The sequence below is a fragment of the Salvelinus namaycush genome, chromosome 11, assembly GCF_016432855.1.
Source record: "Salvelinus namaycush isolate Seneca chromosome 11, SaNama_1.0, whole genome shotgun sequence".
NCBI classification, from domain to species: Eukaryota; Metazoa; Chordata; class Actinopteri; order Salmoniformes; family Salmonidae; genus Salvelinus; species Salvelinus namaycush.
The window spans coordinates 31,533,181-31,560,124 of NC_052317.1; the positions used below are offsets into that span (position 1 = coordinate 31,533,181).

The 26,944-nt window shown below is 44.5% G+C and overlaps 1 protein-coding gene across 2 annotated transcripts in view; it reads right to left on the reverse strand.

Moving 5' to 3' along the window:
- Nucleotides 1–26,944, reverse strand: part of LOC120056015 (serine/threonine-protein kinase STK11-like) — a 39,829-nt gene that overhangs the window by 2,446 nt on the left and 10,439 nt on the right. Inside the window, exons 3-10 of one of the 2 annotated variants that reach the window (XM_039004145.1) lie at nt 22,883–22,966; nt 20,830–20,919; nt 19,651–19,783; nt 18,826–18,962; nt 17,840–17,967; nt 7,989–8,046; nt 6,294–6,487; nt 4,571–4,786 (exon numbers count right to left, since the gene is read on the reverse strand). In XM_039004145.1, coding sequence (XP_038860073.1) covers nt 4,593–4,786; nt 6,294–6,487; nt 7,989–8,046; nt 17,840–17,967; nt 18,826–18,962; nt 19,651–19,783; nt 20,830–20,919; nt 22,883–22,966 — 1,018 coding nt within the window. In that variant the 3' untranslated portion in view covers nt 4,571–4,592. The remainder of the gene's footprint in view (nt 1–4,570; nt 4,787–6,293; nt 6,488–7,988; nt 8,047–17,839; nt 17,968–18,825; nt 18,963–19,650; nt 19,784–20,829; nt 20,920–22,882; nt 22,967–26,944) is intronic. The other variant, XM_039004144.1, reaches the window with a different exon arrangement.

The following is a 26,944-nucleotide window of genomic DNA, read 5'->3' on the forward strand; positions in this document are numbered from 1 at the left end:
AACTTTAGGAGACGGTCCTGGCGCTTGCTTCACAACAATTGAACCGCTCTCCTTGAAGTTCTTGATGATCCGATAAATGGTTGATTTAGGTGCAATCTTACTGGCAGCAAAATCCTTTCCTGTGAAGCCCTTTTTGTGCAAAGCAATGATGACGGCATGTGTTTCCTTGCAGGTAATCATGGTTGACAGAGGAAGAACAATGATTCCAAGCACCACCTTCCTTTTCAAGCTTCCAGTCTGTTATTCGAACTCAATCAGCATGACAGAGTGGTCTCCAGCCTAGTCCTCGTCAACACTCACACCTGTGTTAACGAGAGAATCACTGACATGATGTCAGCTGGTCCTTTTGTGGCAGAGCTGAAATGCAGTGGAAATGTTTTTTGGGGATTCAGTTAATTTGCATGGCAAAGAGGGACTTTGCAATTAATTGCAATTCATCTGATCACTCTTCATAACATTCTGGAGTATATGCAAATTGCCATCATACAAACTGAGGCAGCAGACTTTGTGAAAATCAATATTTGTGTCATTATCAAAACTTTTGGCTACGACTGTACACACACGGTTATTATAGTTGAAAATGAAAAAAAAATGAAAAACTGTCTAGTTTGTTAGCTTTCAGACCTGATTTACTAGTTTATTTACTTTTAGAAAAATATTCTCATTTCATTTGTTTCTATTTTTAGTGTTACGGACAGAAAGTAGCATATACATGGGAGGCTAGCAGCCATTTATGTGATGAATAGTTGTTTTTTGGGATGTCACTTCTTGCCACTGGTGTGCAGTAATACATACGGTGATGGGTTTTTTAAATTAGGTCTGTCAAACGATTAAAATTGAGTTAATGGCATTAGTTCACCATAAACACAAAAGGTTACGAACAGAAAGCCATTGATGCGCCCAATGTTGAGTAGGCCTACTGCCTCTTATGAATGTTCTTGAAATTTAATGCACACACACACACACTTAAAGCATTCTAAATGAGTGACTAGGGGGGAAAACTTTTAATTGGCTCTACGGATAAAAATAGCTTTTAAAACTTGTCCAACCAATGTTAGGAAAATACTGTAATCATATGTACTGTTCAGATAACTTTACACATACAATACAGTCCTACACATTCTCCCACCCACACCCTTTAACTGGGTGAGTTCGTTTTGCATGGACTGGTGCACTGGGTAGGCGGAGTTCGCACATTTTAGACCATTCAATTGGTCCTTAAGAGAAATCTCCACCCACCCGGGGCACCGGGCCATGCAAAATGAACTCGCCCACTTACTCGCGCTCACACACCCCACTCTTGCATATGCAGCCTACCTTTATACGGATCTCTGAGTAGCCCATTGCATTTTCAGTTCTTCCTTTGCCATCTAAATTAGTGCAAAGCCTAGTCAGTGATCAAGTTCTCAGTTTGCTAGCTAGGTAGGTAACATGACTGGCTAGCTAAACCAATGTAGTTTTATGAAACCCCAAAAATTGCGTCTCGTGAGTAGTTTAAAACGGCCAGCGACATGCGCACGAATCCGCGGCAGAAAGAAAGCGCCCCGGTAATATTGGGCTTAACTTTGACATGATTTTGGCAAGAGGCACACAGTCCTTGATGATCTTTCAGCGCTAAAGACCACAACCAACCGAGCCACTGCCTGTTCACCCCGCTATCATCCAGAAGGCAGGTCAGTACAGGTGGATCAAAGCGGGGACCGAGAGACTGAAAAACATCTTCTATCTCAAGGCCATCAGACTGTTAAAAAGCCATCACTAACATAGAGGCTGCTGCCAACATACAGACTCAAATCTCTGCCCACTTAAATAAACGAACTTAAAAGGTATCAGTCACTTTAATAAGGTTCACATAGAGGTATCACTAGTCACTTTAAATAACGCCACTTTTAATCATGTTTACATATCCTATTACTCATCTCATGTACAGTTGAAGTCAGAAGTTTACATACACTTAGGCTGGAGTCATTAAAACTTGTTTTTCAACCACTCCACAAATTTCTTGTTAACAAACTATAGTTTTGGCAAGTCGGTTAAGACATCTACTTTGTACATGAAGCAAGTCATTTTTCCAACAATTGTTTACAGACAGATTATTTCACTGTATCGCAATTCCAGTGGGTCAGAAGTTTACACACACCAAGTTGACTGTGCCTTTAAAACAGCTTGGAAAATTCCAGAAAATTATGTCATGGCTTTAGAAGCTTCTGATAGGCTGATTGACATAATTTGAGGCAATTGGAGGTGTACCTGTATTTCAAGGCCTACCTTAAAACTCAGTGCCTCTTTGCTTGACATCATGGGAAAATCAAAAGAAAATCAGCCAAGACATCAGAAAAGAAATTGGAGACCTCCACAAGTCTGGTACATCCTTGGGAGCAATTTCCAAATGCCTGAAGGTACCACGTTCATCTGTACAAACAATAGTACGCAAGTATAAACACCATGGGACCACGCAGCCGTCATACCGCTCAGGAAGGAGATGCGTTCTGTCTCCTAGAGGTGAACGTACTTTGGTGAGAAGTGCAAATAAATCCCAGAACAACAGCAAAGGACCGTGTGAAGATTCTGGAGGAAACAGGTACAAAAGTATCTATATCCACAGTAAAACAAGTCCTATATCAACATAACCTGAAAGGCCGCTCAGCAAGGAAGAAGCTCCAAAACCGCCATAAAAAAGCCAGACTACGGTTTGCAACTGCACATGGGGACAAAGATCATACTTTTTGGAGAAATGTCCTCTGGTCTGATGAAACAAAAAGAGAACTGTTTGGCCATAATGACCATCGTTATGTTTGGAGGAAAAAGGGGGAGGCTTGCAAGCCGAAGAACACCATCCCAACCGTGAAGCACGGGGGTGGCAGCATCATGTTGTGGTGGTGCTTTGCTGCAGGAGGGACTTGTGCACTTTACAAAATAGATTACATCATGAGGATGGAAAATTATGTGGATATATTGAAGCAACATCAAGACATCAGTCAGGAAGTTAAAGCTTGGTCTCAATTGGGTCTTCCAAATGGACAATGACCCCAAGCACACTTCCAAAGTTGTGGCAAAATGGCTTAAGGACAACAAAGTCAAGGTATTGGAGTGTCCGTCACAAAGCCCAGACCTCAAACCCATAGAAAATTTGTGGGCAGAACTGAAAAAGCGTGTGCGAGCAAGGAGGCCTACAAAAGTGACTAAGTTACACCAGCTCTGTCAGGAGGAATGGGCCAAAATTCACCCAACTTATTGTGGGAAGCTACACAAAATGTTTGACCCAAGTTAAACAATTTAAAGGCAATGCTACCAAATACTAATTGAGTGTATGTAAACTTATGACCCTCTGGGAATGTGATGAAAGAAATAAAAGCTGAAAAATCAGTACTATTTTTCTGACATTCACATTCTTAAAATAAAGTGGTGATACTAACTGACCTAAGACAGGGAATTTTTACTAGGATTAAATGTCAGGAATTGTGAAAAACTGAGTTTAAATGTATTTGGCTAAGGTGTATGTAAACTTCGACTATAACTGTATATACTGTATTCTACACCATCTACTGCATCTGCCTGTCATCGCTCATCCATATATTTATATGTGCATATTCTTATTCAACCCTTTACATGTGTATAATTGTTGTGAATTTCTTGTGCTGACGTATCTTTCAGAGGCATTTTTGTTATTACTTTGGCAAAGGATAAAATCTACAAAACTTAGTCCTCTGTTGTAACAGATTCTAGTTTTGGAAACAGAAAACTGTATTGGGATATGTTTAATCGATGAGAAAATTCACAGAATGTCAGCCACAATCCATCTGGCTCCACCTTCTCCCACTGGGCTTCCTTTTATCACCATATTTGGTAGTGAGAGGAAACGCCAACTAGATGCTTCACATTTATACATCCGGTGAAATATCTGGCTCATTGTTCCATCTGTGCTGAAGCTGTGATCCGTTCTGCGCTTAAAAAGGGTCAGTGCGGAAACATGTGCGCTTAAAAAAAGGTTCCGTGCATTGAAGAAAAAAAGTTTCCGCTGATAAACTTGTCACGTACGTGTTAATGTGGTAACTTTGACAGCCCTAGTTTAAATGAGAAAGTCAATCTCAATGGGACTTTGATTTAAAAGGATTAGCGCCTAGACTGGTAATAGAAATATGGTCGACTGACCACTGGTGGTTTAGGGTTTGCTGTCGCCATTGTTCACGCTCCACGCTCGCCCTTTGGCTAGCAGATTACTTCCCCGTTAGCACGCAATAGCTAGTGAGTGATGCACAAGATAGGGATGTTTCAAATAGGCCTATCACCTGGCAGCATTTACCCGCCAGATTCAGAATATATATACACATTTTTTTTTTTAAATAGCTTGAAAACTCCATTGGATGTTTCCCAGAAGTTCAGGGGAAACTTCAACTGAACATAATTCATGATGTTTTTTATTTTAGTTGGATTTAAAGTAGTCCAGTAGTGTTTCCAAACGGGTTTGTTAATTATTTTATTTCAGTTTACGAAATAGTTTTTTCATGATTCGTTTTCATTTCCTACAATAACCTTGCGACACACAAACCTACACACACACCCTTCTCACCAGATGGGTTGTTGAGGTGTGGTCATTGCTGTTTGCAGGTGGAGAACTTGCGTATCTTGCTGGCTGTGGAGACTCCTTTGCGGGAGGGATTGGATGAGGAGGAGGACCTGCGCTCTGGCTTGTCCTTGCTCTCCGTCCTGTTTACACACACAGGCTTGGCCTGGGCCCGGCTCAGATCCACCTCAGCCTCATCCAAGTCCTCCTCTGGTACCTGCCCTGGAGGACAGAGAGAGAATATAGGCCGGTCAACACAGAACACAGTCACACACAAACACAGGGACGGAGAGACAACCACCATGAACATCTGCAGAGGCAATCACACACCACCTTCAGATAATCTACTGCTTTCATCATGTAGAAAGCTCATTTATAAAAACATGTTTTAAGAGAGACGAGACCTTTAGAATAAAACTCTTCCTCCTCAATAGCACTAAAATATCAAAGCAGATAAAGACTGGGGGACAAAACATTGTCAAAAGAAAACCCCACCAGAAAATCCATTGAGTGACTGACTGCTTCAGTCGGGTCAAAAGATCAATGGCGATTGGGCCAGTGAGAGCAGATGGTAAGAAGAGAACCAATCAGAGTGGTAATGGAGTTGTGTCTGCACAGTAGTACCCTTTTAAAGTTGTTTTTTCTCAATACATTTACAGATACTAAATTACATTAAGTGACATTATTAAAAACGCCAAAGCTGTGTGCCAACTATGAAATGTCACCTTATTTAAGGTGTGTTTAGCAGACAGACAGAGATTGTGGCTCTGAGCTAATGTTATGAGTTAGTGTTGACTGTTGAGTGAGTGTGTGTGGGTGGGAGAGTGGTGCCTGGAATCACCATTCATACTCCCACACTAAGCTATTATTAGATGCATTCACCCACTGCCATTCAAGCGCTCTGTGGTGCCATTGAAAATGTTTTTTTTTGTAGGTCATCAAGCTTCAAAGCGACAAGGACTACTGCCATTATGTTATCAGTTCCCTTGTTGCCTAGCAACACATTTATGAAAGAAGAAAAGTCTAGCTAAGGAGTTCAGAATTCTGCACGGATGACGGTCCCGTGTGGCTCAGTTGGTAGAGCATGACGTTTGCAACGCCAGGGTTGTGGGTTCGATTCCCACAGGGGACCAGTACGAAAATGTATGCACTCACTACTAAGTCGCTCTGGATAAGAGCCTCTGCTAAATTACTAAAATGTTAAATGTTTAAATCCTCATAAGCCATTATAACCAACTGACTCAGCAAAGAGGATTATTTATTGATTTAGAAGTGCAACTGTCGACAAAAATGTCTACAGTGCAACAACTGAGGGAAAATGTAACATTTCCATTAGAAGGGTTTTCCCAGAGCTATATGATATACAACACTTAACAGTCTAGACTGGTCACCTACAAGTGGAATACAGTATTAGGACAACTGAATCCTGCCAAGACTGCAACACTCCTTCCTCAAGCCTTTTAAAAATGGAACACACTAAAAACTTCTCATCTATCCTCTGACTGTAGTCTATCCTCCCTCCATCTGAACCCCTCTCTCTGACCCCGTCTTTCCTGTGCTCTCCACCAGACTCCGTTCAGTAGACCGAGAACACAGAAATCTAACAGGCACACTGAAGCCGTGTGTGTGTCTCTCTCTCTCTCTCTTTCACTCCCACTCATATTTTAGTGTGTGTGTGTGTGTGTGTGTGTGTGTGTGTGTGTCACACAGTATTTCTCTCTGTGCCTACCTGGCACGGTGAAGTCCTGAGTGTAGATGATGTCATCCTCCTGGTCATAGAACTCCTGGTCCTCTTCCTCGGTGTAGCCGTGCAGGTCTTCCAGGTAAGGCACCACCGTCATGCTGCGCCACACGTCCCGGCTCTCCGCGCTGGCTGGGATGGGCACCGGGGGCTCCGTTGGAGGGTGTTTTTTACGTACCCAGCTGGAGGGAGAATGGAAGGGAGGGGGTTATTGTATTAGTAGTTACTAAACTAGTCTTGGCACAAAATCTGACTTAGGTAAGCCAGTTGGTTAGCCTTATACCGAGCCAATAGGCTGACCCACATAGTGGTTTGTATCATGACTGAAGTCAGTATTCATATGCCGTCACCTAGCTACATTTTAATGCAACCCAACCAGATATGGAAACGGAGTGTGTATTTCAGTGTGTGACGAATGGGGTTGGTTTACGTCTGCTTTCCTTCACGGCATCGTGCTGCTATAAAGACTTTAAATGAGGCAGCAGAGACAGCTGTGGAGGGTCTTTCAGTAGAAGGGCTGCCGAGGAGGATGATTGAGGTTATTTTTCTCCCGCTCTCTATCCCTCAAGTTCATTTCTTTCCCTTTCACCCTCTTTTTCTCTCATTCTCTCCACAAATTGCAGGAGGGTCAAGAACCCCTTTGTAGCACAAGGATGCCTCTGTCATTAGTAACCATGGAAACAAAGTCTCATCGCAGTCGTTGGAGCTTGTTTTAGTTAAGAGGGTTAAAACCCAGAGAGTCCTCTCAAACTGCAGTCTTCTTCTCCTCGAACACACAGAAAGGGAAAAAATGGATTTCAGCATGCTTTGAACAGCTTCTCTCCCCCCTCCCCCTCTATTCTTCCTCTCCCTCTAATCCACTGACGTCATCGGCGCACCACGTCAGTATCTACGAGCCTCAGAAATGGACGGTGTAACTAATAATAATATTAAGCCTAGGATGGGACATGTTGGGGTTCAGTAATTAAGGCTTTTAATGTCACAATGGATATTACGATCATATGGACAAGTCACAGGGATGAAAGACATTATCGCATACCAATAAAAAAAACTATATGGTTTCTCCGTTTCCAGTGTACCATTTCATTTTGAAGCAGCTAGACTGCACCACAAGGTATGCTAAAATACCTATTTTCTGAAGAACACACACACAGATCAGTAATCTGAAGTCTCTCCAAGGCAAAATGTCATTGTCTGAGGTTCAAGACTGCTGGTGGCACCTTAGGGCTCATAGTAGGGCTCATAGTAGGGCTCATAGTAGGGCTCATAGTAGGGCTCATAGTAGGGCTCATAGTAGGGCTCATAGTAATAGCTGGAACTTTATCAAACGCATCATAAACATAATTTCCATGTGTTAGATCCCATTACATTCCCAGCCATTAATATGAACAGTGTTGCTACATCTGCTGCCTTATGTCTCAGTCGGTCTGTCCCTGATGCTGGAAGAGCAGTGGAACCAGAGAATCACAACACATTCATTCTAACTCTGTGTGGAACTCTAGATCAGTCTGATATTAACAGTGACAGGGTTCACAGCATCGCTAAGGGCAAGAGAGCACAGCCTTCTGTATGGACTGTGGCATGGTCAGGGTGACATCCATTTTAGTTCAATCGAATCAGAAGATGAAAGAAATTGAAGTAAAGACTTGTATATTTTCAACATGGATAACTTCAGTCACTTACTTGTGTTGCCTGATGTGCTGTATGGAAAACCTCTTGACGGGATCATATTCAAGCATTCCTGGTAAAGACAAACAAGCAGAATGTAAGAACAGAGGAGCGGTGGAGAACAGAGAAGAAACGGGGGGAATAGATGTATTCTATAGAGGAAGAGAACACATTTCACTGTATACCACATCTGTTAGGAGACGCCAAGAAACAGGGAACCTATCACCTATGCCGAATCAAACTCCCTACGCCGAATCAAAGCACTAACAGCCCTATAAGGATCTGCATTTCCCCATTCTTACTACAGCCCATCTTTCTCTCCATACTTACTACGCCGTGGCCAGCTACGAAGGTGGAGGCTATCCCAGGACAGACAATGGAGACATGAACTGCCCACAATACAAATACTATAACAAAATGTCACTAGAGCATCGTAAAATGCCACAATAAGGTTCCCACAGTGCTGCAACAAAGAAATAATAAATGTTCTCTCTCATATATTGATTAGACTACACTAGGGCTGAAAGGCGGGAACCCTTTAACCGAGATTAAACGCCCAAAACCTTTTTCCCGGGTTAAATAACTGCGAGAAACCAGTAAATTATAATCAATTATTTATATGAACAGCATGACGTGAAATGGAACTGTTAAATGATATGCAATGTCTAAATCTGGCTTCTCTACAGCCTCTGTATGGTGAATCAACGCTCAGGGTGGGGAGACAGCTCATCTCACTCTGGAGCGCAGTTCACAATGCATGTAGACCTATCATGGTCTCTTTTCCCTTTTTATGACAGGTAGGCCTACATTTGCTTCAGCACAGCTGATTCTACAGTACTATAAAGACCGAATGTGTGTCTAATTTACCAATCTCCATCTGGATTTCGGGGATCACCTTGTTTTTTTAAAAATTGTAAAGATAAGAATTATTTTAATTGCAGCTACAGAGTTAAAACAGCCCATCACTCGAATATCGTTGCTTTAAAATCAGTGCACGTGTGAGCACTCTCGCAGTCTTTCTCCCTCTCCAACTCCATTAAAATTGCATCCAAAATAGATCCTGTTCTAGATTGATAAACTTCAGCACATTCCGAAAGTATACAGAGCCATTCACTTTTCCCACATTGTTAGGTTAAAGCATTATTTTAAAATGAATCCAAAAAAACATATATTAAATCCTCATTTACACACAATACCCCATAATGACAAAGTGAACAGGTTTTTAGAAATATTAGCAAACTTATTTAAAATAAAAAACAGAAAGTATTCAGACCCTTTGCTATGAGACTCAAAATTGAGTTGATCCTTGAGATGTTTCTACAACTTGGAGTCCACCTGTGGTGGACATGACAAAAGATGGTGTCGAAGAAAATGGCTGACGTTTTACATTCTCCCAACCAATTGTGCAATCTTGTTATTTTTTGGGGCGTTTTGTGTAACTTATTTTGTACATAATGTTCCTGCTACCGTCTCTTATGAACGAAAATAACTTATGGATATCAGAAAAGTGTTTCTTCCAGTCCGCGGGGAGTAAACGTTTTCCTTTAACTAGTCCAACGAGAAGGATATCCTGATTTCACTGGAACAGGCCCAGAACCACGCCTTTTGCATGAAGAAAAGTCATCAGAAAAGGAGACGCAGATCGGGGATCCTTCTGAGAAGCCAGAGGCAAGCAAGTAAACTCCCAATGCCTTCCATTCTTCTTGCTAACGTGCAATCGTTAGAAAATAAAAAATGACCTACTATTAAGATTATCCTGCCAACGGGACATTAAAAACTGTAACATCTTATGTTTCACAGAGACATGGCTGAACAAAGAAACTGACAATATAGAGCTGGCGGTATTTTCCATGCACCGGCAGAACAGAGACGCTACATCTGGTAAGACGAGGGGTAGGGGTGTGTGTCTTTTTGTCAATAACAGCTGGTGCCCGATGTCTAATATTAAAGAAGACTCAAGGTATTGCTCACCTGAGGTAGAGCACCTTATGATAAGCTGTCGACCACACTATCTACCAAGATAGTTCTCATCTGTATTATTCGTAGCCGTCTATTTACCACCACAAAGCAAAGCTGGCACTAAGACGGCTCTCAACCAACTCTATAAGGCCATAAGCAAAGAAGAAAATGCTCACCCAGAAGCGGCGTTCCTAGTGGCCGGGGACTTTAATGTAGGCAAAATTAAATCAGTTTTACCAAATTTTTTACCAGCATGTCACATGTGCAACCAGGGGTAAAAAAAGAAAATCTTAGAACACCTTTACTCCACACACAGCTCTCCCCCGCCCTCCATTTGGCAAATCTGACCACAATTCTATCCTCCTGATTTCCGCTTACAAGCAATCACTAAAGCAGGAAGTACCAGTAACTCGCTCAATACGGAAGTGGTAAGATGACGCGGATGCTACACTACAGGACTGTTCTGGTACCACAGACTGGAATATCCAATGGCATTGAGGAATACACCACCTCAGTCATCGGCTTCATCAATAAGTACATCGATGACGTTGTCCCCACAGTGACTGTACGTACATATCCCAACCAGAAGCCATGGATTACAGGCAACATCCGCATCGAGCTAAAGGCTAGAGCTGCCGATTTCAAGGAGTGGGAGACTAATCCGGACGCTTATAAGAAATCCCGCTATGCTCTCAGATGAACCATCAAACAAGCAAAGCGTCAATACATTTTCAACCTCTCCCCGACCAAGTCTGTAATACCTACATGTTTCAAGCAGACTACCATAGTCCCTGTGCCTAAGGAAGCGAAGGTAACCTGCCTAAATGATTGCCGCCCTGTGGCACTTACGTCCGTAGCCATGAAGTGCTTTGAAAGGCTGGTCATGGCTCACATCAACAGAATCCTCCCGGACACCCTAAACCCACTCCAATTCGCATACCACCCCAACAGATCCACAGATGACGCAATCACACTCCACACCACCCTTTCTCACCTGGACAAAAAGAACACCTATGCGAGAATGCAATTCATTGACTACAGCTCAGCGTTCAACACCATAGTGCCCACGAAGCTCATCACTAAGCTAAGGACTCTGGGACTAAACACATCCCTCTGCAACTGGATCCTGGACTTCCGGACTGGCCACCCCCAGGTGGTAAGAGTAGGCAACAACAGCTGCCACGCTGATCCTTAACACTGGGGCCCCTCAGGGGTGTGTACCTAGTCCCCTCCTGTATTCCCTGTTCACCCACGACTGCGTGGCCAAACACGCCTCCAACAAAATCAAGTTGGCTGACGACACAACAGTGGTAGGCCTGATCACGACAACGATGAGGCGGCCAATAGGGAGGAGGTCAGAGAACTGGCAGTGTGTGGTGCCAGGACAACAACCTCTCCCTCATTGTGAGCAAGACAAAGGAGCGGATCGTGGACTACAGGAAAAGGCGGGCCGATGGGGCTGTAGTGGAGCAGGTTGAGAGTTTCAAGTTCCTTGGTGTCCACATCACCAACGAACTATCATGGTCCAAACATACCAAGACAGTCGTGAAGAGGGCACGACAAAATGGTTTCCCAAATATTTAGCATGGTTCCCCAGATCCTCAAAAGGTTCTACAGCTGCACCATCGAGAGCATCCTGACCGGTTGCATCACCGCCTGGTATGGCAACTGCTCGGCATCTGACCGTAAGGCACTACAGGGGGTAGTGCAAACGGCCCAGTACATCACTGGGGCCAAGGTTCCTGCCATCCAGGGCCTATATAATAGGCTGTGTCAGAGGAAAGCCCATAAAATTGTCAGAGACTCCAGTCACCCAAGTTAGACTGTTCTCTGCTACCGCACGGCAAGCGGTACCGGAGCGCCAAGTCTTGGACCAAAAGGCTCCTTAACAGCTTCTACCCCCAAGCCATTAGACTGCTGAATAATTCATAAAAATCTATTTACATTGACCCCCCTTGTACAATGCTGCTACTCGCTGTTTGTTACCTATGCATAGTCACTTCGCCCCCACCTACATGTACAGATTACCTCAACTAGCCTGTACCCCTGCACACCAACTCGGTACCGGTGCCCCCTGTATATAGCCTCATTACTGTTATTCTTATTGTGTTACTTTTTATTTTAGCCTGCTTGGTAAATATTTTCTTCTTGAACTTCACTGTTGGTTAAGGGTTTGTAAGTAAGCATTTCACGGTAAAGTCTACACTTGTGGCAAATAAAGTTTGACTTGGAAAGGCACACACCCGTTTATATAAAAAAGGTCCAAACAGTTGACTGTGCATGTCAGAGCAAAAACCAAGCCATGAGGTCAAAGGAATTGTCCGTAGAGCTCCAAGACAGGATTGGGTCGAGGCACAGATCTGGGGAAGGGTACAAAAACATTTCTGCAGTATTAAAAAGGTCCCCAAGAACACAGTGGTCTCCATCATTCTTAAATGGAAGATGTTTAGAACCACCAAGACTCTTCCTAGAGCTGGCCGCCCTGCCAAACTGAGCAATCAGGGCAGAAATGCCTTGGTCAGGGAGGTGACAAAGAACCCGATGGTCACTCTGACAGAGCTCCTCTGTGGAGATGGGAGAACCTTCCATCTCTGCACCACTCCACCAATCAGTCCTTTAGAGTAGACTGGCCAGATGGATGTCACTCCTCAGTAAAAAGGCACATGGCAGCCCGCTTGGACTTTGCCAAAAGGCACCCAAAGGACTCTGACCATGAGAAGCAAGATTCTCTGGTCTGATGAAACCAAGATTGAACTCTTTGGCCTGAATGCCAAGTGTCACGTCTGGAGGAAACCAGACACCGCTCATCACCAGGCCAATACTATTCCTACGGAGAAGCATGGTGGTGGCAGAATCATGCTGTGGGGATATTTTTCAGCGGCAGGGACTGGGAGACTAGTCAGGATTGACTAGATTGAGGTTTGAGGGAAAGAGCAAAGTAACCTATTCCAGAGCGCTCAGGACTTCAGACTGGGGGCAAAGGTTCACCTTCCAACAGGACAACGACCCGAAGCACAAAGCCAACAACACAAGAGTGCCTTTGGGACAAGTCTCCGAATGTCTCTGTGGCCCACCCAGAGACCGGACTTAAACCCGATCGAAAATCTCTGGAGACCTGAAAATGGCTGTGCAGTGACACTTCCCATCCATCCTGACAGAGCTTGAGGGGACCTGCAGAGAAGAATAGGAGAAACTCCCCAAATACGCAATTAAAGACTCAGGGCTGTAATTGCTGCCAAAATGTGCTTCAACAAAGTAATGAGTAAAGGGTCTGAATACTTATGTAAATGTAGTAGTATTTTATTTTGAATAAATTTGCTCTAAAACCCATTTTTGCTTTGTCATTTCAGGGTATTGTGTGTAGATTGATGAGGAAATAAAACAATTTAATAAAACTTTAGAATAAGGCAAATGTGGAAAAAGTGAAGGCGTCTGAAAGCACACACACAGTACCAGTCAAAAGTTGAAACCTACTCATTCAAGAGTTTATTTTTACTATTTTCTAGATTGTAGAATAGTGAACATCAAAACTATGAAATAACACATATGGAATCATGTAGTAACCAAAAAAAGTAGCCATCCTTTGCCTTGACAGCTTTCCACACTCGTGGCATGCTCTCAACCAGCTTCATGAGGTAATCACCTGGAATGCTTTTCCAACCGTCTTGAAGGAGTTCCCACATATGCTGAGCACTTGTTGGCTGTTTTTCCTTCACTCTGCGGTCCAACTCATCCCAATTGGGTTGAGGTTGGGTGATTGTTGAGGCCAGGTCACCTGATCCAGCACTCCATCACTCTCCTTGGTCAAATAGCCCTTACACAGCCTGGAGGTGTGTTTTGGGTCATTGTCCTATTGAAAAACAAATGATAGTGGGACTAAGCGCAAACCAGATGTGATGGCGTATCGCTGCAGAATGCTGTGGTAGTAATGCCTTGAATTCTAAATAAAACACAGACAGTGTCTTCAACGAAGCACCACCACACCTCCTCCTCCATGGTTCACGGTGGGAACTATACATACGGAGATCATCCGTTCACCTACTTTGCGTCTCACAAAGGTACGGCGGTTGGAACCAAAAATCTCAAATTTGGTCTCAGACCAAAGGACAGACTTCCACCGGTCTAATGTCCATTGCTAGTGTTTCTTGGCCCAAGCAAGTCTCTTCTTATTATTGGTGTCCTTTAGTAGTGGTTTCTTTGCAGCAATTCAACCATGAAGGCCTGATTAACTCAGTCTCCTCTGAACAGTTGATGTTGAGATGTGTCTTACTTGAACTCTGTGAAGCATTTATTTGGGCTGCAATCTGAGGTGCATTTAACTAATGAACTTCGGGTCTTCCTTTCCTGTGGCGGTCCTCATGAGACAGTTTCATCATAGCGCTTGATGGTTTTTGCGACTGCACTTGAAGAAACTTTCAAAGTTCTTGAAACTTTCCAGATTGACTGACCTTCATGTCTTAAAGTAATGATGGACTGTCGTTTCGCTTTGCTTATTTGAGCTGTTCTTGCCATAATATGGACTCGGTCTTTTACCAAATAGGGCTATCTTCTGTACACCACCCCTACCTTGTCACAACACAACTGATTGGCTCAAACACAATAAGGAAAAAAAATCCACAATTTAACTTAAGGCACACCTTTTAATTGAAATGCATTCCAGGTGACTACCTCATGAAGCTGGTTGAGAGAATGCCAAGTGTGCAAAGCTGTCAAGGCAAAGGGTGCCTACTTTGAAGAATCTCAAATATATTTTGATTTGTTTAACTCTTTTTTGGTTACTACATGATACCATGTGTGTTATTTCATAGTTTAGGTCTTCACTATTATTCTACAATGTTAAATTTAAAAAAAACTTAGGTGTGTCCAAACTTGTGACTGTGTGTATAGGAGGGCGAGCGCGAGAGAGGGCGAGTGCGAGAGAGAGCGAGATCCTAGCCTACCTATTTCAGGTAATACATTCTATGCAGTATTAACCTTATATTTAGCTAATTAATAATGGGCTATGAATAATAAGCTTCTGACTTGTAGCCTCTGTCTCTTACGCAACATGCAAGCACCTGTTCTCCCATGGCCTCTCCTTAGCTCTTGCAGTCAGTCTCATGTAAGAAAAGCTATAGGTTGCTTGACTTTAAAAAAAAAAAAGCATTTTTTACACCAAGACTATTTGAACAGGGACGCAAGTTCTTTTTTGCTGAATACAGCAGCCAATAGAACTCACAGGTAGTTTCAAAGAAGAGCGGACACATGATGGGTATAGGCTATAGCAGTTATTTGTTCAGACCCATAACCATTCATTCAATCAATCTTCGTGATGAGAAGTGAAAGCCTTCTGCATCTAATTATATTATTCATTGATGTCATTAGAATGATTAAGATAAGGACGACAAAACATATTTAATTTAAACTGTTGAAAGTGAGGAAGGAATGAAGCAACAGAGAGAGAAAGAGGTAGCTAATAACATTAGGGGAAATATGGGTCAGCCTATTAATTATAAAAATAGGCCATATATTTCCACATTTAAAATCAAATTTGCTAGCCTATACTTGTAACTTTGCTGCACCAGAATCACATGTTCTCTCCCTACTTTATTATGGTTTGAATGATGGGTCTAATTTCAGTCCATATAATACAGTTTATGTGTAGCAGCCTATATCATATATGTATTTGATAACTGCACAATCATCTGGGCTTGGGCTCATTACAATGTCATTTATGTAGGGCTCAAAAATGTTATTTGATATATGGTTCATCAGGCTCAGCTAGCAACCAACTTGAATGTTCATGTTGATCAAAGCTCTAATCAAATCCAAATATATTTATATGTTGGGAAATACTGGTTTACCTCTGAGAAAAGTTATTTATTCTCGGGATGGAACATTTCTAAAATACCGGGAAAATATTCAACGCTAGCCTACACTAAAGCAGTAATTCACATCTTCAAAAATGACTTTTGCTCCTGGTTCGATAACGGGCTTTGTCGCAGCCGGACGCGACTGGGAGACCCATGAGGCGACGCACAATTAGCCCAGCGTCATCCGGGTTAGGGAAGGGTTTGGCCGGCCGGGATGTCCTTGTCCCATCACGCACTAGCAATTCCTGTGGCGGGTCAGGCGCATGCACACGGACACGATTGGCAGGTGTACGGTGTTTCCTCCGACACATTGGTACAACTGGCCTACGGGTTAAGCGAGCAGTGTGTCAAGAAGCAGTGCGGCTTGGCAGGGTCGTGTTTTGGAGGACGCGCGGTTCTCGACCTTCACCTCTCCAGAGTCCGTACGGGAGTTGCAGCGATGGGACAAGACTATCTACTAATTGGATATCACAAAACTGGGGAGAAAAAGGGGTAAAAAAATAAATAAAAAAATAAATACTTCTGCGTCATCAGTGATGCAGCGCTTAATGCATTGTACATTTGAAGTACGCCATGCGTGCTGATGGTATTCATGGGCGTGCTGAAGGACACCTTTTGTGACAGGCAGGGAGCTTATTTTAGAGACGGTAATTGCAGGCTAGCTCTCAGACCTGGGCTGCGTCACCAGACACACACCTATACATACGACACACGTCAAGAGGAAATGGACCTCCGCAGTCAATGACAGAGCTGCCTAAAGCAACAGAAACCCATTTTCTACGACTATTGATAAGCTTTCATTGTAGATCAAGCATTGCTTTGACTACAAAGAAGTTTGACGATGAAAACGATCCATTCTGAATCTAGTCTCGTTCACAAGATGTGTGTGGGTCTTATTGGAAAGCTATGATGAGCGTTGCAGGCAAGGCTCTTCTGCATCAGAGGAAAACCTTTGCCCTCTCCTACGCTAACCATTGCTATTAACCTAATGCCCTAATCCCTTCAATACCAATCAGATCAACTGTGCCTGTGGTTAGAAAGTGATTCAGTCCTTTCTAGCATACCTAGATAATCACTACTTTGAGGCTTTTAATGTAATAAAATACTACTGTGCATACACACTTCTACACGTCACAAGGATGAAATAGATCTTACTGAACACCAACAAAAATAAATAAATATATGATTTCTCGGTTTCCAGCGTACCATTTCTAGTTTATTTCACTTCGAAGCATCTAGACTGCACCACAAGGTGCAGAGGTTGTCCTTACATTCCTCTTCTCTGAATAAAATATCCCTTTTATCACTGAAGTCCCCAAGGCCAAATCTCATTGTCTGTGGTTGTACAGTATGCCCATGCATAGTCACAACTTTAAGTGCAGGGCTACAAGCAGTGGAGCTAGTTTAGTGACTGCAGAGGTTAGGTGAATATACATCCGTCCTTCGCCGAGGCCATTTTAATAGTCCACTGCTTTTCCTATATCAATGGAAGAGTGTGCAGAGGAATTTCAATAGAGTGCAGGTTATGGAGTATCGTGTTATTCTGAACACACTGTTCTCAGGGCAGGCACGCCGGTTTAGATTAGCAGAAGTAACTCTTTGCAGCAGGTTAGGAGAATTCACATGGCAGGTTAGGAGAATTAGGTCAAGAAAAGCATGAACATATCTAGCTGTAACCAGGCCTGCCCTGAGAACACCCTATTCTTCCACTAATGCATTCTGCATAGATTACAGGCTTCAGATTATGACAGAGTCAACGTCATGGTGCCATCTACTGGACAAGCTCAGACAACGCCACAGGGCATTTCTCAGTCTAGTCCAGTGACTCCCCTGACTAACGCAGAAGGATGGATAAATAGCAGTGTGCTGTTTCCCCCCCCTCCAGCCCAGCAGTAACATTCAGATGATCTTCCATCTAGACCAAGAGGAACTGCATTGGGTCGTTGAAGTTGACCTGGAAGAAAGCTCTCCATGACCTGAGTGATCCACTTTGACGGAGTGCAGTGTAAAGTGATGAGCTGAATGAACAGCTATGTCAGTCATGGTCAGCCTCACCTTGCAATAGGTCTGACAGGGAGGGGCCACACTCCTCAGGAACACTGTAGTCTCCCTTCCCAATGTTCTCAAATAGCTTATAGATGTTGTCCCCTTCGAACGGATATAGACTCGTTGTAATGTTGTATCTACGACAGGGAAAAGTGAAAACAGGCACGATATTACACACCATGAGTTTGAGACTTCATGTTATCTTATAATGGACCACAAGCTATGTATAACTAATTATCATAATTAAAATAGCAAAAGCCATTCGAAGACTCCCTGCAATGTTCAGGTTTCCATGAGTAAGAACACAAAGGATGATGTTGAAAAGAAGATCAACAGAATGGTCATCAAAGCACTAGATGACACTAGGCTGTTATCATTTGTCATCCTTTCAGATCAACACAAAGTGTTTGGGGCTGGGGGTCATAGTCAGAGGTGGGCTGGGGGTCATAGTCAGAGGTGGGCTGGGGGTCATAGTCAGAGGGGGGCTGGGGGTCATAGTCAGAGGGGGGCTGGGGGTCATAGTCAGAGGGGGGCTGGGGGTCATAGTCAGAGGGGGGCTGGGGGTCATAGTCAGAGGTGGGCTGGGGGTCATAGTCAGAGGGGGGCTGGGGGTCATAGTCAGAGGGGGGCTGGGGGTCATAGTCAGAGGGGGGCTGGGGGGTCATAGTCAGAGGGGGGCTGGGGGGTCATGGTCAGAGGGGGGCTGGGGGTCATGGTCAGAGGGGGGCTGGGGGTCATGGTCAGAGGGGGGCTGGGGGTCATGGTCAGAGGGGGGCTGGGGGTCATGGTCAGAGGGGGGCTGGGGGTCATGGTCAGAGGGGGGCTGGGGGTCATGGTCAGAGGGGGGCTGGGGGTCATGGTCAGAGGGGGGCTGGGGGTCATGGTCAGAGGGGGGCTGGGGGTCATGGTCAGAGGGGGGCTGGGGGTCATGGTCAGAGGGGGGCTGGGGGTCATGTTCAGAGGGGGGCGTGGACAGTGCAATAGCCATTACGCACAGTGTGACGCCTGCAGACCAGATGTCCACTTTGAACCCTGAAAACGTGTCCAGGCCGTTGGCGATCTCGGGGGGCTGAAACGCTGGCGAGCCCTGACTTGTACGACACGTGTCATCCATCGCAAACGGGTGCAGAGCCTGGCGGAGAGAGGGGGAAGAATATACATAAGAGCGAGGTAGGGAGAAAGAATAAGCTCACAATCAGCATGAGCAATCAGAGAGTGAAGAATGCCGTCTGCACACTTTAGTTAAGAACATGTACAGGTAACTGCCAAAATAAAGGAAACACCTAATAAAGTGTCAATAAGGCGTTGGGCCACCATGATCCAGAACAGCTTCAATGTGCCTTGGCATAGATTCTACAAGTGTCTGGAACTCTATTGGAGGGATGCGACGCCATTATTCCACGAGAAATTCTATAATTTGTTGATGGTGGTGGAAAACGCTGTCTCAGGCATCGCTCTAGAATCTCCTATAAGTGTTTAGATCTGGTGAGACGGCCATGGCATATGGTTTACATGCTCATCAAACCATTCAGTGACCACTTGTGCCCTGTGGGGGCATTGTCATCCTGGAAGAAACCACTCATCAGGATAGAAACTAATCACCATAGGGCTGAAGGTGATCACTCAGAATGGCTGTGTATTTATTGGCGTTTACCTTGCCCTCTAAGGGGTCGAGTGGACCTTAACCATGCCAGGAAAACAGACCCCACACCAGAACAGAGCCACCAGAACCCTCATTTACTAGTGTTTCCTTTATTTTGGCAGTTACCTGTGTGTCCCTCATAGTTGGTAATAGAGGTAAATTATATTTGATCTCTCACCTCTGCCACGCCCAGGTCTGAGATCTTGAGCGTGCCGTCGGTGTTCAGCAGCAGATTCCCTGGTTTAATGTCTTTGTGAACGATTCCCTGGCTGTGCAAATATTCAAGACCATCTAACAGCTGTAAAAAGTACCTGAGAGAGACACACACAGACAGAGAAAGAGACACAGACAGAGAAGACACAGACACATGACAGACAGACTACATTAGCTCTATGGTGAATCCTAACTTGAGATCTGTGCATACGTTTCTATTTTGCATAAATCCCTCAACATCAGTGATTTACAAGAGTGTGAATTCAGCCCTACATGACATATCAATCCAAGCAATCTAATGTGTTTTATTCAAATGTGTGGCTATAAAAATCAGTGTAACCTCCCTATCTGCACCAGTCATCTAACAGCTGGGGATTTGTCCATTGACCAGGTATTCCTGCAATGGAGAGGTTTGCAGTCCTGCTGGATACTGGCACTAAACTTAGCCTGGGAGTAGACTCTGCACAGAAGCACACACTAATAATAGCAGTGGGAAGAGAGAGAACGGGAAGAGAGAGAACGGATAGAGCGAGCGAGGGGCGAGAGGACAGAGCGAGCGAGGGGCGAGAGGACAGAGCGAGCGAGGGGCGAGAGGACAGAGCGAGCGAGGGGCGAGAGGACAGAGCGAGCGAGGGGCGAGAGGACAGAGCGAGCGAGGGGCGAGAGGACAGAGCGAGAGAGGGGCGAGAGGACAGAGCGAGAGAGGGGCGAGAGGACAGAGCGAGAGAGGCGCGAGAGGATAGAGCGAGAGAGGCGCGAGAGGATAGAGCGAGAGAGGGGCGAGAGGATAGGGCGAGAGGATAGAGCGAGAGCGAGCGAGGGGCGAGAGGATAGAGCGAGCGAGGGGCGAGAGGATAGAGCGAGCGAGGGGCGAGATAGAGCGAGCGAGGGGCGAGAGGATAGAGCGAGAGCGAGCGAGGGGCGAGAGGATAGAGCGAGAGCGAGCGAGGGGCGAGAGGATAGAGCGAGAGCGAGAGGATAGAGCGAGAGCGAGCGAGGGGCGAGAGGATAGAGCGAGAGCGAGAAGATAGAGCGAGAGCGAGCGAATAGAGCGAGAGCGAGAAGATAGAGCGAGAGCGAGCGAGGGGCGAGAGGATAGAGCGAGAGCGAGCGAGAGGATAGAGCGAGCTGGTGAGAAACTTACCCGTGAGCTTGAAATACTGGAAATCTTTTCTCTGGGACGCTGTCCAGCATTTCTTGCATCCCACATACGCAATACTCCATCACCATATACGTGAGACAGGGAGTCAAGGGAATTCTCAAAACACACCAATGAGAAGCATTTACACACTAAACAAACTGCCATATTAAACAGCCATTAAAATACAACAGAAAAGGAAATACATTTTCCTTGTACATAATGCATTTAAAGTTACTGGCTCAGAGTGGGAAATCAACTAAATATGTCTCGTTTTATTTGTTTAGGTGGGTTTCTTCAAGGATTTAAGCAAGTAGCAATTCGAGTTATCTTTGAACAAGAAAAATGTATAAAAAGGCAAAAACAAGATACAGTTCCGGACAAAAATATTGGCAGTTGGGACCTTTGCACTTTTCTGGAGTGGCCAGTGAAAGTCCAGATCTCAATCCTATCCATAACCTGTGGAGATCTGAAAACAGCAGTCGGAGGACACCCTCAAACATTGAAGAACTAGAGCAGAGCAATCTGCTGCTGAAAAGTAGAAAAGCTAGAAGGTACACAGCAAGCTCATTGACAGCTACAAGAAGCATTTGTTGGCAGTTATATGTTGGCAAAAGGCTGTGCAACCAAGTACTATTTCTGGGGTGCCAATTAAAGTTCAGAAAAATGTGTTTCTGCCATGTTGAAAATCCATTAACAAGGTGTGGTGACCAAATTATTACAAGGCATACTTCTGGATTGTGGCATTGAAGCTCTTTATTTACTTCCCCAGAGGCAGATGAACTCTTGGATACCATTTTTATGTCTCGTGCAGTTTGAAAGAAGTCGCTATCTAGCGTTAGCTCAAATTCTAACTAGCATTAGAGAAATGACTGGAAGTCTATAGCCTTTCAGTCATTACACTAAAGAGCCTCTGGGGAAGTATATCATTATTTGCCAAAATCCCAAAGTATCCCTTTAAGAAAAGTGCAAGGGTGCCAATATATTTGGCCGCAGCTGTATAATCGTTTGGCTCATAATCAATGTGATATCATCTTAGCAAGAAAACCTCTAGGTAGATATGGTAGGGGAAGAGAAGTGGGATGATACAGAATAGAGTGACTGATGTGGTTGTCTCGCCTAGCCACCTTAAGATGAATGCACTAAGTAAATCACTCTGGATGAGAGCATCTGTTAAAAGACTAACATGTAAATGTAAGATAGGGAGAAAGAGCAAGAGCAATGTGCAGACAGAGAAAGGAGGAGAAAGAGCGTGTGCAGACAGAGAAAGGAGGAGAAAGAACGTGTGCAGACAGAGAGAGGAAGAGCAAGAGCAATGTGCAGACAGAGAAAGGAGGAGAAAGAGCGTGCGCAGACAGAGAAAGGAGGAGAAAGAGCGTGTGCAGACAGAGAAAGGAGGAGTAAGAGCGTGTGCAGACAAAGAGAGGAAGAGCAAGAGCAGACAGAGAGAGGAAGAGCAAGAGCAATGTGCAGACAGAGAAAGGAGGAGAAAGAGCGTGTGCAGACAGAAAGGAGGAGTAAGAGCGTGTGCAGACAGAGAAAGGAAGAGTAAGAGCGTGTGCAGACAGAGAGAGGAAGAGTAAGAGCGTGTGCAGACAGAGAGAGGAGGAGCAAGAGCGTGTGCAGACAGAGGAAGAGTAAGAGCATGTGCAGACAGAGAGAGGAAGAGTAAGAGCATGTGCAGACAGAGAGAGGAAGAGTAAGAGCATGTGCAGACAGAGAGAGGAAGAGTAAGAGCATGTGCAGACAGAGAGAGGAAGAGTAAGAGCATGTGCAGACAGAGAGAGGAAGAGTAAGAGCATGTGCAGACAGGCAATGCCTGGTCATGACAGTATTAGCTGCTTAGTTATGTCTGCATCAAGATTCTCTCCACTGCTGCAGTATAGAGGGGCACACACACAGCTAGGAGAGTCTGCACAGTGTCAGAGTTTACTTCAACAGAGAGGAAGTAGGGGAGTAGACAATTCATAAGGAAATCTTTCCACCCTCATCAATTTACAAACATTCCACACACACTAATGGTGCTTAAAATGTACACACACACAGGAAGAAAGAATATATTTTCTGCTTCTCTTCATTGTACAACACGTCCACCAAATGGATCACATTTTTGTTCTGAAGTCTCCGGAGCAGCTGGATCTCCCTGAAACACAAACAAGTTACAAATTCAACCATCCATCACAACGAAAACATTGGTGAAATAAAACAAATTAAAATCACATTGTAAGATGAACAGAGTGTGACTTTACAGTCTTTGCCTAAATATCACAAATCTGAAAAATAAATGAGAAAGGAAACGGGAATGACGCATTAGGGTGGCTATAGCAACAAGCTCAGTATAGACACACATCTGTGAACTGGCCTTGGAAAGGGAGTTTAGAGTCACCCCCCAGCACCACCACAACAAACCCCCAGGAGACTCCACATTCATCTGAGAGCTGCTACAGAGTTGCCTGCCTGCCACTAATGAATACAGCCACTGCATGAAGGGCGCGCGCACACACACACAGCAGTGTGTATATGTTTTAGTCTAGATCACAGAGAACATCCCCATAGCGGCCTGGTTTTTAAAATGAATCCTCTAGGTGTTTAAAATTAACCATGCCATTCAAATGGGAAGGAAGGAAATGCCGGCTACATTTGAAAGGGAATTTTCATGAGTACATTTTCTCCTCTTACAGTAAATCTTACGTCTTGTAATAAGTGAATTAAGCCAGCGTTTCACTGCACAGCATGGGGATGCTCACGGTGTATTGAAGCGCCATGTAGGGCAAAGATTCACTAACTTTCCCACTCGGGGCCCCCCTTCCAGCATTGGGGAACACCCCCTGTACGCACCACATCTATTTCTATGGACACAAGCACTGTTCATGACTCACTGTTCACACCCATGTAGTTAGTGGAGAGAATTTAGCAGGTTTAAAGCTTATTTCCTGCAATTCTACACAAAGAAAATGTTGCAGTTTTAAAGCTAATTTCTTGCAATTCTATACATATTGCCATGTCTAATGTGTATTCATGGGATATTTGAGTGACTAAAATTACAACTATATCTATGGGCTAAAAAACCTAAATAATTAAAATGTCAGCTAACATGGGCTAGTTGATGTGCACCTTCCTGACTAGAAATCTCTGAGGTCTGTAATGATGGACATGACAAGAGGAACTGGTGATACACTACACAATTTCTAGATTGCACTTAGTGCATTCTACTATTACAACTTTCAAGAGTAAGTTTAAAGCCAGACTGAGTTCCATTAAAATAATAATAATAATAATAATAATAATAATAATAATAATAATAATGAGGGGGGACCCCACTGTAGGACACACACCCTCTTTCTCTAGTCTGAACTGTCAGTCTCTCACACAATCTATACACTGTACTGTAGCTCACTCTGTACGGTGCTCGTTTGTGTCATCTTAGCCTGCAGTCACAGGCTGGCCCAGTCCTCTGCTTTACACACTACTACTGCATCACTACCGACAGAGTCAGAGAGACATCCCACATGCACACTGCCACACACATCAAAATGGACTAACACTATTGCAAAAGAGAATGTATTGCACACATGTCATGGAGAACATGTAAAAGACAGGTAAAAGAAAACGAACTTCAGTCACTAGTAAAGAGCAGCACGACCAATCAAAATGAGTTATTGTTTTGCTTGACCATCGCTGCTGTAACTATAAGCCTATGTGTATGAGAATTGTGGTCACTTCACTTCCTAGTACTAAAAAGGCAATTGATAAACCTTTGCAGCATCATCTATCCCATTCAAGGTTAAAAACATTCAACAAGAGTGAGCAGCCCTGCTGTTCACTAGGAAAATACAGAAATCAGTGTCAGCTTTTTGCTGTCTAAAAGCACTGTGTCTGCTGCATAGAGAGAGTCTATCTGCAGTGCATCCAATATCCCTCTGTGGGATGGTCCAGGAGGACGGAAACCTGCACTTTTACAAAACTTGTTTACTATTTATCGACTGACTACAAAAATAGCTTCGACATGGCTTCGGCTACATTCTACAGCTGCATTACCTTCTCGGTTAATTCATTATGATGACAAACTTGTTGAATTTTACATGCTAGTCGTCCAATGAAATCACTCAATGAACACACCTCCCCCGCTCAGGAGTTCTAGTCCAGAGGGATGTGCGTGTGTGGCATTCCAAACCAGGGCTCAGCATTCCGGAGGCGTTGCCCAAGCAACAGGAGTGGTCATAGTATGGCAACCCCGGGCAGTGTAAGAAGGAAGTGTTTGGCACACAGGAATGCTATGCGATGGCTGCTGTGAGTGTAGAGAGAGAGGACAGGGGCTAAGGGTAGTACTGTTGTGGCATCCAGAGCCTTATAAGGCTAAGGATGGCTCTCACACAGGCTCAAACCCATAGGATAGGGCCCACCTACACAGACATGCACACACATATTACAGACGTACTGGTCTGTTTCCACCAAAACACTGAGAAACTCCAGCATGTAGGCTACACAACAACTCACACCCTGACACGCAAGAGGTGGCTTAGTATTAGGCCAAGCTTTGCTTAGATAGAGGGTGTGAGTATGATGCAAGACAGAGCAGTGCATTCTCCATAACACTGGCAGTGGGTAGCCTAGACAACATTTTAACATAATCAAGTCAGTGTAACCACATTCAAAAGAGTAATTGAATCAAACCAAACCAGAACATGCAACCCAAACCAATAAAACGTGCACTGTTACAGCAAAGGTTTTCTACAAAAAGCCTCAAATATGTACTAAGACCCTGCGATTTACACTAAAGCAACCTAAACTAAGTTGTTCATCCATCTCTCTAAACACTTTCCCTCAGTGGGAAATCATTTGACAGTTAGCTCGCACATCACAGGAGAATATTAAATAAAGTCCATTGTGTGATTAAAACCTTGGCTGTCCCTGTGAAAGGGAGGATGGAGAGGAAAACTATTTATAGAAAGAGACTGAGGAGAGAGATAGAGAAATGTCTATTCCTTTGGAACTTTTGTGAGAGTAACGTTTGTTTATTTCACTTTTGTTGATTATCTATTTCACTTGCTTTGACAATGTTTCCCATGCCAATAAAGCCACTTGAATTGAGAAAGAAGAGAGAAAGAGAACAATCAAGGAAATAAACAACGGGCGTACAACTTCAGTCTCCATTAGAGAGGATGTTTAAATATGTGGCTCTGGGTCACAATGATGCTGGGAATAAAACCAGTGGAGGGCTGGGGGGTAAGCCCATACTAAAGCCATAGATTTAAACACATGGATCTGTCCTACACTGTAAGAATGAAAGCCCAATATGAATGAGCAACGTGTGAGTTCGGATAAACAAAACAAACATGAGACGAGTGAACAGTAATGGGGAACATTACTGTGTTTTCATCATGGGAAGAAGGGTTGTAATGATGCAGGCCTTTAAATCTTCAACTATGGCTCTGCCATGTATTGGAAGAGGAGGGGGCTGTATTGGAAGAGGGGGCTGTATTGGAAGAGCAGGGGGCTGTATTGGAAGAGCAGGGGGCTGTATTGGAAGAGGAGGGGGCTGTATTGGAAGAGCCGGGGGCTGTATTGGAAGAGCCGGGGGCTGTATTGGAAGAGCCGGGGGCTGTATTGGAAGAGCCGGGGGCTGTATTGGAAGAGCCGGGGGCTGTATTGGAAGAGCCGGGGGCTGTATTGGAAGAGCAGGGGGCTGTATTGGAAGAGCCGGGGGCTGTATTGGAAGAGCCGGGGGCGGTATTGGAAGAGGAGGGGGCTGTAATGGAAGAGGAGGGGGATGTAATGGAAGAGGAGGGGGATGTAATGGAAGAGGAGGGGGATGTATTGGAAGAGGAGGGGGATGTATTGGAAGAGGAGGGGGGTGTATTGGAAGAGGAGGGGGGTGTATTGGAAGAGGAGGGGGGTGTATTGGAAGAGGAGGGGGGTGTATTGGAAGAGGAGGGGGGTGTATTGGAAGAGGAGGGGGGTGTATTGGAAGAGGAGGGGGGTGTATTGGAAGAGGAGGGGGGTGTATTGGAAGAGGAGGGGGGTGTATTGGAAGAGGAGGGGGGTGTATTGGAAGAGGAGGGGGGTGTATTGGAAGAGGAGGGGGATGTATTGGAAGGGGAGGGGCTGTATTGGAAGGGGA